This window comes from Cololabis saira, chromosome 8 (genome assembly GCF_033807715.1).
Source record: "Cololabis saira isolate AMF1-May2022 chromosome 8, fColSai1.1, whole genome shotgun sequence".
Taxonomy (NCBI): Eukaryota; Metazoa; Chordata; class Actinopteri; order Beloniformes; family Belonidae; genus Cololabis; species Cololabis saira.
The window spans coordinates 325,001-336,629 of record NC_084594.1 but is presented as its reverse complement, the minus strand read 5'-3'; the positions used below and the strand labels follow the sequence as shown (position 1 = coordinate 336,629).

Genomic DNA, 11,629 nt, shown 5'->3' with positions numbered 1-11,629 from the left:
AATAAAATAACATTTGAACCATTTTTCAGACAATAAAAGCTGTTACTGCTGCTCTGTAGACGCGTCATCGTCTGGTTCAAATATGTTGTTTTGTTACTTGAAAATGTAAAAATATGTTTCTGTATTTTTCTTATTTTTGTGAGGGGGATATATATAGTTTTGTTCTCTATAGCTGATATAACATGAATTACTCCTATGTGGGATCAATAAAGTTCTTATTTTTACCATCTGATAAAATTAAATATATTATATTTGGTCCTAACTGTTTCCAAGTATATTAGTGCGTGTGTGGATGAATAAATGAGACGTAAAACGTACATTTCTTTGTAGAAAGGTGCTTTATGAAAATAAGGAAAAAAGAGGAAAAATTAGAGAAAAAATAGGAAAAAGATGAAAAAAGGAACAAAATTTGAAAAAAAAGAAAAGAGGAAAAAAAGGAAAAAAGAGGAACAAAGAGGAAAAAAAGATGAAGAAAAGAGGAAAAAAAGCAGAAAAAAGAGGAAAAAAAGTAAAAAAAAAAAAAAGAGGAAAAAAGTGCGTGTGTGAATGAATAAATGAGACGTAAAACGTACATTTCTTTGTAGAAAGATGCTTTATGAAAATAAGTCCATTTACTTGTATTAGTTTACAGCGCCTGCGCAGTCTTGCCACATCCAATATGGCGGCGACGTTGACGTATCAGCAGCTCCGTGGTGCGCATGTGCGCATGTCTGTGGGCGGGGCTCCCGGAGAGGGGCGGGGCTACGGCGCAGACCGGATATGGGAGGAGTTTGTGACGCAGTGGGTATTTTTTGGTGGTGCGTTCAATGTCGCTGAATGTTGTCCCCTACTTTTATTTTATTCACCTTATTTTATCATTTAACACTTATTTAACAGAGCAGTTCTCTCTGAGGAAGCTTTAACAATCAAGTTATAATAGTGCAACTATTAACTAGTAAAAATAGTGCAAATTTAAACATAAAATTTGAATTAACAAAAAGCAGCTCAACTCGTTTGTTATTCGACCTGTTTGTCAATTTATTGCGAATAAAAGTGCAACAGTGTCATAAAGTAATGCAGTAATGTGCTTTTTAGGCTGAATTCTTACTTCTTGCTGTCTTTTTCTGGCTTAAAGTCTGAAACGTTTGTGTTTGAAGGAACTACGATCTTCACTTTACGTGTACGGCCAGTGATGCTGATAAACGGTGTAATCTGATTACATGTACGACCAGTGATGCTGGTATACGGTGTAATCTGATTACATGTACGACCAGTGATGCTTGTAAACGGTGTAATCTGATTACATGTACGACCAGTGATGCTGGTATACGGTGTAATCTGATTACATGTACGACCAGTGATGCTTGTAAACGGTGTAATCTGATTACTATCATGGTAAATTACGTCATTTCAATCTTTAATATGTAAAGTTCAGGTTTCATCTCCAAATTCAGTCCCGTTTAAATCAGTAACTGAATGTTGCGTTCAATGTCACTGAAAATAAACGGTTTTCAGAGAAACAGCTCTTTGTTTCTGGTAATTATGATAAATGATTATGATTATCAGAGGTGGAAAAAGTACTGAAAAATTGTAATTGAGTAAAAGTATCTTTACTCTGCTTAAATCCTACTCAAAGTAAAAGTAAAAGTACTCATCTAAAAATTTACTCGAGTAAAAGTACAAAAGTACTTAATTTAAAATGTAATTTGAGTAAAAGTTACTTTCAGTTATTTAATGCAAAAAAAGGATGAGTCACGAATCAAATCCAGCACAAGTTGTTTTAATTAACTTCGAGGCATTTTAAAGTACACATCAACACTACCTTTTGTGCATTTGAACGCGAATAAGTCTTCCAAGTTTGGCCAAGGGTTTTTGTGGCTGGTATCTGCCCGCATTTAATTTTTTCACCATAAATTTTGTACTCAGTAACGTGAGGGGGGTTCAAATGTAGCGAAGTAAAATACTTGGGTCAAAATGTACTTGAGTAAAAGTAAAAATTACATATTTCAAAAACTACTTAGAAAAATACAAATTACTCATAAAAAGTACTCAATTACAGTAACGTGAGTAAATGTAATTTGTTACTTTCCACCCCTGATGATTATGATGATCTTTGTGAAGAAACTCCTTCCGGGGTTTTATTAACGATTTTAAGATTTTTTTCACTCGTCTCAAAAGAGTAGAAAGAAAAAATGCAAGTAAAATAAGTCTAGACATTGCTCGTTATTTGTTATTCTAATTTAATAATTCCTCTCATTTTCTATGCTCCATTATGTGGATTTAAATGCTTAATTTATTTTGTTATGCACCTTTTAATTCTTAGAGCGCCTTGTTTTTTGTATTCCTTACAAGAATCCCCATTTTTTATTTTCCTTTCTTTTCATATTGCATTTAAATTGATATTTGTCCATTATCATCTTTGAGAGTTTGTATATTTTCAATAACGTTTTGTTAAAGAAAAAGAAGAGACTTTGTGAAGCAGCTAAACATTTAACTTAGCTTAAGTTGTGTTTATGTTTCAGCACATTTGAAATTAAATAGTTTGGTTTCTGTGGGAGGAACTTCGGTATTTAATATATAATAGACTTAGAATTTATTGTTAGAATTTAATATATAAAAGAGGTAGAATTTAATGTTAGAATTTGATCCGGAGGACCTGATGTAAGAAGAGGTAGAATTTAATGTTAGAATTTAATATATAATAGAGGTAGAATTTAATGTCAGAATTTAATATAAAATAAAGCTAGAATTTAATGTTAGAATTTGATCGGAGGACCAGGTCCTGGAGGACCTGATGTAAGAAGTTACCAAGTTTTATTGAAATGTTGAACTCTGTCTTTCAGAATGTCAGTCAGTCAGTCAGTCAGTTAGTTAGTTAGTTAGTTAGTTTTCCACGGTGTGAGAACCAGTTTATTTGCTATTAAAACGGCTGTACGATACAAAGTTATTGTTGTGCTTTGCTTAGTTTCTTGAGTGTTTCAGATTCCCCAAGAATAACGATTATTATTCTGGTTTGATGTTGCTGAGTTTCTGACGGAGAATGAATGAATGAATGAATGAATGAATGAATGAAGTTTATTCAATCATGACAACACAAAAACAACACAACACCAAAAAACATTGTGCACAGCATTAACATTTCACACAAAACCAATAATCACGTGTTGAACAACGACTGAAAAGGCAGAAGCTGCTGCTGATAAAAGCCTGTCCTTTATTACCAACTTTCTTTTTTTGGCTACCGACCTCCAGAAAAGCAAAGAAACAACGGAAAAGCAAAGAAACATTAACAGAGAGTCAATCGCACTTATAAGCTTCAAAAATAGCTTTACAAACCATTTTCTTAAAAACCAAAAGAGAATGACATGATTTTAAATGTATGTTGGCATCATTCCAGAATTTAACTCCAGTAATGGAGACACGTCTCCTTTTCAGACCTTTTTTAGCTTTTTGTACAGTAAATTTAAAATTGTATTACTTGCATATAAAGCCCAAAACGGCTCAGCTCCGCAGTATTTACAAGACCTGATAGTGCCTTATGTTCCTGGCAGAGCTCTCCGTTCTCAGAGTGCAGGTTTACTCGTAGTTCCTAGAGTATCTAAATGTAGATTTGGAGGGCGGGCGTTCTGCTATCAGGCACCATTACTATGGAACCAACTTCCAATCTGGGTTAAGGAGGCTGACACCACCTCCACCTTTAAAACTAAACTTAAAACCTTTCTGTTTAGTTTATAATAGTTAGTCTCAAATATAGCTTGGTGGTAGATATGCTGCTATAGGCCTATGCTGCAGGGGGGACCGACATGATCCAAAACGTACGAAAAAACGTACGAAAAAACGCACGAAAAAACGTACGAAAAAATGCACGAAAAAACGTACGAAAAAAACGTACGGAAAAAACGTACGAAAAAACATACGAAAAAACGTACGAAAAAAACGTACCACAAAACGTACGAAAAAACGTACGAAAAAACATACGAAAAAACATACGAAAAAAACGTACGAAAAATCGTACGAAAAAAACATACGAAAAACATACGAAAAAACGTACGAAAAAACGTACGGAAAAAAAACGTACGAAAAACGCACGAAAAAAACGTTAGAAAAAACGTACAAAAAAAATGTACAAAAAAAAACGTACGAAAAAACATACGAAAAAAACGTACGAAAAAAACGTACGAAAAATCGTACGAAAAAAACGTAAGAAAAAACATACGAAAAAACGTACGAAAAAACGTACGAAAAAACGTACGAAAAAAACGTAAGAAAAAACATACGAAAAAACGTACGAAAAAACGTACGAAAAAACGTACGAAAAAAAAAACGTACGAAAAAACGCACGAAAAAACGTATTAAAAAAACGTACGAAAAAACGTACAAAAAATGTACAAAAAAAACGTACGAAAAAACGTACAAAAAAACCTACGAAAAAACGTACGAAAAAACGTTAGAAAAAATGTACAAAAAAAAACGTACAAAAAAAAAACGTACAAAAAAAACGTACGAAAAAACGTACAAAAAAAAAACGTACGAAAAAACGCATGCTATCAGGCACCATTACTATGGAACCAACTTCCAATCTGGGTTAAGGAGGCTGAAATACGCAGTATTTACAAGACCTGATAGAGCCTTATGTTCCTGGCATATAGGCCTATGCTGCAGGGGGGACCGACATGATCCGCTGGGTGGTGCCTCTCACCCTTATTCTCCTCTCCTTTTCCCTTCCTCTCTTCTCCATTTCCATTTTTATTTATTATAAATATCTCATAGCTATCATTTTTGTCCATCGTTCCTGTAGTTTCTTGTGCCCTTTTTTCTCTTTTGTGCATGTTTGCAGGCTGGAGCCTCGGGAGCTGCGTTCTGGCCTAGACGGGGGTGTTGATGGCTGCACGGCTGTAACACTGCAGACAGACAGACAGACGTGTTGGCGGCTGCGCGGCTGCAGGCGCCGCAGCTGCAGACAGACAGACAGACAGACGGACGGGGGTAGACAGACGTGTTGGCGGTTGTAATGCTGCAGGCGGCGCAGCTGCAGCGCTAGCTGGGCGGGAACAGAGGAAGTGGTGGAGAGGAATTTAAAGTTCATTGTTCTGGGAGAGCAGAGGAACGGAGAGAGAGAGAGGAACAGAAGAACAGAGAGAAGAGAGGAAGAGAAGAACAGAGGAAGAGAGGAAGAGAAGAACAGAGAGAAGAGAAGAACAGAGGAAGTGGTGGGCAGGAATTTAAAGTGTCATTGTTCTGGGAGAGCAGAGGAACGGAGGAATAGAGGAAGAGAAGAAGAGAAGAAGAGAGGAACGGAGGAAGAGAGAGGAGAGAGGAGGACAAGAGTGACTTCGTCTCGGCTGTGAAGGTACAAACATCTGTTCACTGTTGTAGTCCAGACGTTCAGAAGTTCCTCCAGATGTGGAGGCTGGAGGTTGGGGGACGATGGTCGGTGGGTCTAGGGTCATAGGGGGGGTCAGGGGTCGGAGGGGGTCGATGATCGGGGGGTCAGGGGTCGGGGGGGTGAGGGAGGGGTGATGATCGGGGGTCAAGGGTCGCGGGTCGGGGGGGACCGAAAACCTCTGACTGCTGATTTATCTACAAAACTGAAACTGGAGCTGGAATCAGTTCAGTCAACGACTCATAGTGACGTCTTTCATGAGCGCGATTGATTGATTGATTGATTGATTGATTGATTGATTGATTGATTGATTGATTGATTGATTGATTGATTGATAGTTAGTTAGTTAGTTAGTTAGGTAGGTAGGTAGGCAGACATCAGACAATCAGACAGACAGACAGACAGACAAGTAGCTAAGTAGGTAGGTGGATGGATGGATAGAGGGTGAGAACCATGTCCAACACGCAGCGCTAATCCCGACTTAAAGAGCTGAACTCTGATCGGACGTGAGTCATGAAGGAAAGGACGGAGGACGAGTGGAGACGGAGGTGTGGAGTGAGTGATGGAGTCGTTAACGAGGTCAGAGCGCTGACGGATGGAACAGCTGAGCGGTGCCGGGGATTAGCGGGTCTCTCTGGACTCTCTGGACCTCCGTTGTTCTGGGGTCTCTATGTCACGGCTCAGAAGACAGAGAACCCAAAAGCACAAACACCAAACAGAATCAGAGTCCAAGAGGCTTTAATCAGGTCAAATGTAGGCAGGAGTCAGAAACCTGGAATCAGGCAAAGTCGCGGGCAGGCAGAAACAGACAGGAACGTTGGAAAGCTCGGCATGAACACTAGACAATCTGGCAGCAGCATGTGGAAGTGGCCCGGTATATGACGGGAACTGATCACCATGGAAACCAGGTGTGGAGACGGAGGGGAAGCTCAGGTGAGGGGGATGATTGTCTGGCTGATGAGGTGGCAGGATCTGGAATGACAGGAGAGTGAGTGATCACGTAAAAAACCTATCCCCAACTGGGAAACCATGACACTCCAGACCCTCCAGAAACCCCAGAACCCCCAGAACCCCCAGAAGATTCCCCGAGGGGCAGGTTAAACCAAGTCCAAGTAAACAGTTTGGCCAAAGTCCCACAATCCCTCCGGGTTCCCGGGTCAGAACCCACACTGTTCCCCCAAAATCCCAGGTTCCAGAATGTACTGGACGGTGCCAGAATCTTCTCGGTACCGATGGAAAGTTCCTCTCAAAGGCCTGATTGATAATAATAATAATAATAATAATAATAATGATTGATCTGCATGTTCCTACAGTTTCAGTCGTACCCGGTACGTTTATCCTTCTCTGTAGCAGGAACTAAACCAGGGGGCGACCAACGGGCCGGTACCAGAACCAAACCCCAGCCAGACAGAACTACTGCTCCGAGGAAAACGTGCGTAAGTTTATATTTAGAGTCCGATAAGACAAATATGCAGGAGAGAGATCCGGTTCCCCGGCCCAGTTAGTGGAAATATGTGAGTTATGCAGAGAGGAAACGCCGGCAGATTAGAGGCTAGCGTAGCCGGCGGGGGTTAGCGGGGTCAACGGGGGTCACCGGGGGTCACCAGGGGTCACCTGACACGCTCCAGACCGGCCGCAGGTCCGAGCCCAGACCAGATGAAGCCCCGCGGTCTCTCCCCCCCCCCCGAACATCCGCGGTGCTTGGTATGTGTTCGGTATGTGTTTGTCTGTGTTTGTCTTTGTCGGCGTGGGTTATTTCCGTCCCATGATGCCTCTGTTTCCACCTCTGTTCCAGCCCCGGCAGGAACACGGGTCTGGAACAGGTGGTTCTGACCCGTCAGGTGATCCTGCAGACCCGAATCTGTATTTACACGTGTTGTTGTTGTTGTGGAGAAACGCGTTGCCATGACGACGACGTTTGTGATCGTGAGCCTTTAAGTCCAAACGGGTTTGTAAAGTCGGATAATCCTGGAACTCCAGCTCTGGTGGCCCCCCCGACCCCCCCGCCCCCCCCCGACCCCCCTGGACCCCCCATAACCCCCCTGACACCCCCCAGGGGGCCGGTCTAACACCTAAGCGGGGTATCTGGTTCCGGGGAGGGGGGTTACAGGACCAGGGGGGCCGGTCTGACACCTCTGGCTCTGGGTATCAGGTCCTAAATCTCCCATGATCCTCCGCCTCATAAATAAACTCGTAAACAACAGAAGTCCTGGTCGGGGTTTAACCTCCGGTCCGGGGACGAGAGGGAGGTCTATAAAAAACCACAGGAGGAGACGCCTGTCTGATCTCAGGCAGGGCCGCCGCAAGGGGTGTGCAAACCGTGCAAAATAGTAGAAAATATTGACGGTTACAAACTAATTGTAACCACAGGTGTCACTCATGACGCTGGTGACGTTTCTGTCTCATAATGTGACGTTCTGAAGCCTAAATGTCCGTTTCTCTCCGTTTACAAGCAAACTTGAAGACGGCGTTGTTGCTACGTGGAAACGCAGCCTCAGGAATCTTGATGAATAAATATATGTAGATGAATAAATAAATATAGATAAACAAACAGAGTGTGTTTATGCCGAGGACGCAGGAGGTTGGTGGTCTAGTCCAGCGGTCTCAACCCAAAATGTTTTAGATCCATATTGGACCAAAAACACAAAAAACAAATATGTCTGGAGCCGCAAAAAATGAAAAGTCTTGTATCAGAATTAGAATGAAGACAAATGGTGAAAGGGGAAATGTCGAGAAAAAAGTAAAAATATGGAGAAAAAAGTAAAAATTTCGAGAAAAAAGTAGAAATATCGAGATTAATGTCGAGATTAAAAGAGATTAAAAAGGAAAAGAAAAAGGAAGAAAAAAGAGAAAAAAAGAAAAAAAAGAAGAGAAAAAACCTACTCCGTAGGCTACGTGGCTACGCTAGGCTCTCCATAGCTACGCCGTAGCCTGCTAGCACCTCCCAAAAAATGTAGCTACGACCCAACGCAGACCGAGAGGCTGTGATTGGTTCACTTGGTAGCAACGCATTTCCAGTTCCGGTTCGTGAAGCAGTCGTGAACTTTCAGCCTCTTTTCTTCGTGTGTGTGATTTTTTTTTTTTTGTTTTGATTTTTTGCACAATAGTTGCACAACGGCGTCGCGGCAACGGCGTGGTGGCAACGGCGTGGTGGCAACGGCGTCGCGGCAACGGCGTCGCGGCAACGGCGTCGCGGCAACGGAGTCGCAGCAACGGAGTCACGGCAACGGCGTGGTGGCAACGGCGTCGCGGCAACGGAGTCGCGGCAACGGAGTCGCGGCAACGAAGTCGCGGCAACGGCGTCTCTGCGTAGAACCTTAAATCAGGCTTAAGGCTGCTCTATATGGGAGTCTAGGGTCTACGGTGCTCTACGGACCACATGACCAGGACCTGGACCTGGTCCAGGACCAGGACCTGGACCAGGACCAGAACCAGCACCACATGACCAGGTTCTCTGTTTTCTCCTCAGATGTCGGGGAAGTCGAGCGTCGGCGGAAGAGCGGCGGTGCCGCCGTGTCTCGGCTGCGACGGCGGCTGCTCTGGATTCCAGCCTCACCCCTGGAGGTACTGCCCCCACCCCCCCCCCACAAACCCCGCCCCTTTAGCGTGTGACATCATCACCTGACCCTCCGCCCCCCACAGGAAGTCCTGCACCGCCTGCGGCTGCAGCACGGCCGACCACGCCCCGACAGGAAGTGACCCGGAGGACGACCAGCGCATGGGCCGCCTGCTGGCCGACTCGCCGTCCGCTCACCTGACGGCCAAGGTGAAGGGGGCCGGCGGCCTGCGGGTCTACAAGAGGAACCGGGTCACCGTCACCAACCCGCTGGCCACCGGCAAAGACCCCGACTTCGACACGCTGACCTACGACTGGGCGCCGGCCGGGAAACTGGTGAGCATCGAGGTTACGGTTACGGGTTAGGGTTAGGGGTTAAGGTTAGGGGTTAAGGTTAGGGGTTACGGTTAGGGGTTACGGTTAGGGGTTAAAGGTTCCTACGGTTCCTGACCTACGACTGGGCGCCGGCCGGGAAACTGGTGAGCATCATGGGAGGTTTGGTCGGTTTATGTGGCTGATCGGAACCAGGAGGAGCTCGTTCCTGACCTGCAGCCGGGGGTCACCTGGTCATGAAATGAGGAGCTTCTTCAGTTTCATCCTTTAGTTTAGTTTAATTCAATTCAATTCCATTCAATTGTATTTATATAGCGTCTAATACAACAATGTTGTCTCCAGAACATAAACATAAACCCCCGAGCAGTTATTACATAAACAATGGCAGGTAAAAACTCCCCTAGTGGGAGAAAAACCTTAAGCCAAACAGTGGCAAGGAAAAACTCCCCTTTAGGAGGGAAGAAACCTTGAGCAGGACCAGGATCATCAGGGGGGACCCTCCTGCCGAGGGCCAGACTGGTGGGTCAGGGACGTCAACAGCACAGCAGGCAGGTGGAAGCAGCAACGGGATGACCGGGGGTGGGGACCGCAGGCCAGCACGCAGCTCCCGAAGCTCCGGCCCAATCAGCAAGTCCCAGGTTGGGGTGCAGGGTCGGGGAAGGGTTGAGAAGGGGCAGGGCTAGTTTAAATTAATTCAGGACAGTTGGGGCAGTTTTCTTGTCTGGTTTTGGTCTGGTTCTGGTCTGGTTCTGGTCTGGTTCCCATCAAGACCGGCTCCAGTGAGTTCCAGAATCTGAAACCTATAATTATGACAGAGCAACAGACAATCACAAGGGGCTTGGCCTGAACTCTCACCTTAACACAGAGGACTGGGAGAGCCGGACAGTCCAGGCAGAGCAGCCATCAAAAACCCCGGCTGGGCGTTGTGCACTAGACCCACAGCAGACTCTCACCGGAACTTCCGGCTCTCTGTCCTTTATACCTTTCACTCAAGCCCGCCCGCAAGCTCTCACAATAAGCCCTCGGTTCACACGGGACTGAGCTTCCCGTGTGAACAAGCAGTTACAATAATACTAAACAGCAGGTGCAGACTGTGTTTTGGGAATTCAGGACATATGTTTTCTCCCTTCACCCCCCCAGGCGGTCCAGTACATGGAGCTGCTCCCAGAGGACCAGAGACCCGTCGCAGGCAGCCACGCAGCGCTGCGGCGCCGCCGGCAGCTACTCAGGCAGCTGCCCTTCTACGACCAGGACCCCATGAAGTGCAGGAGTCTGGCCAGCGAGCAGGAGGTGAGCAGAACACTGCAGGGTCAAAGGTCAGGGTTAGGGGTCAGGGTTAGGGGTTAAGGTTAGGGGTACATAGGGGTACATAAGTACATAATTTTAGTGGTAGTTTTTGAGTGATACATATTTTGCAAGTGAACCGTAGACATGTGATCAGAATCCAAATAACAATTAGGAATCCAAACCCAAGCAAAGCAAATTCAAAAATCAAGTAACCAATGTGTCCTAACTGTTCTTTAAACCAATCAAACAAACCAGTGGTGACAGGGGTATGTAATGTTTTGGCAATATCTTTCAAGTGATCCGTTATTTCTTGGACGGTGGCATTGTGGTCAGGTATAAATGTACAACATTCAGTTTTAATGACAGCACAAGTTCCCCCTTGAGAAGCTAATGAATAGTCCAATGCAGCACGATTGTGTAAGGCCATCATCTTACAGCAGTAATTCCTGATGAGAGCATTGACAGGCCTTTTGCAGTGGTGTTTGCAAAATCTTCAACTGCATGGGATAAATCCCTTATCTGGTCCAAAGCTGCCATGACTCCGTAATTTGGAACAAGGGCACCAAAAAATCTTGTCCATGGTTAAGGTTACCCTCTCCAACCCTCTCTCCAGATTTCCTCCATGCTGCTATTCGTGCAGCGCTACAAGCGGGAGGTTCTGGGCGTCGGCGAGGTGGCCTTGCCCGGGGAGGCTAGCGCTCTGCTGGAGGCCGCCGCCCAGAGGACGGCCAAGGAGACGGCCAAGGAGACGGCCAAGAACACCAAGGACGGCAGGAAGGACCGCGGCGGCAGGAAGGACACCGCGCAGCATCAGGACCAGGACCAGGACATCAGCAGCCTGGAACCGTCGGCCGGAGCTCCAAACGGGACGGAGGATCAGACCCAACACGTACGTATCTGAGGCCCCGTTTCCACGTATCAAAAACGTTGGTGTTTTCATGCGTTTTGTTCGTTCGTTTACACAAAAACGAAGCTCAAAGTCTCCAAAAACCATCATTTCTGAAAACTCCGGCCAAAGTGTAGATTTTTCAAACCTCCGTCTCCACGTTTGCTTGTAAACGGAGAGAAACGGACATTTAGGCTTCAGAACG

The 11,629-nt window shown here is 45.0% G+C and overlaps 1 protein-coding gene across 3 annotated transcripts in view; it reads left to right on the top strand.

The window, feature by feature from the left end:
• Positions 1-5,060: 5,060 nt before the first annotated feature.
• Positions 5,061-11,629, top strand: part of LOC133448212 (LIM and cysteine-rich domains protein 1-like) — an 11,362-nt gene continuing 4,793 nt past the window's right edge. Inside the window, exons 1-6 of one of the 3 annotated variants that reach the window (XM_061726542.1) lie at positions 5,061-5,329; positions 6,716-6,794; positions 8,832-8,926; positions 9,005-9,254; positions 10,392-10,541; positions 11,152-11,427. In XM_061726542.1, coding sequence (XP_061582526.1) covers positions 8,832-8,926; positions 9,005-9,254; positions 10,392-10,541; positions 11,152-11,427 — 771 coding nt within the window. In that variant the 5' untranslated portion in view covers positions 5,061-5,329; positions 6,716-6,794. Of the gene's footprint in view, positions 5,330-6,712; positions 6,795-8,831; positions 8,927-9,004; positions 9,255-10,391; positions 10,542-11,151; positions 11,428-11,629 lie in introns of all 3 variants that reach the window. The other 2 variants (XM_061726541.1, XM_061726540.1) reach the window with 2 other exon arrangements.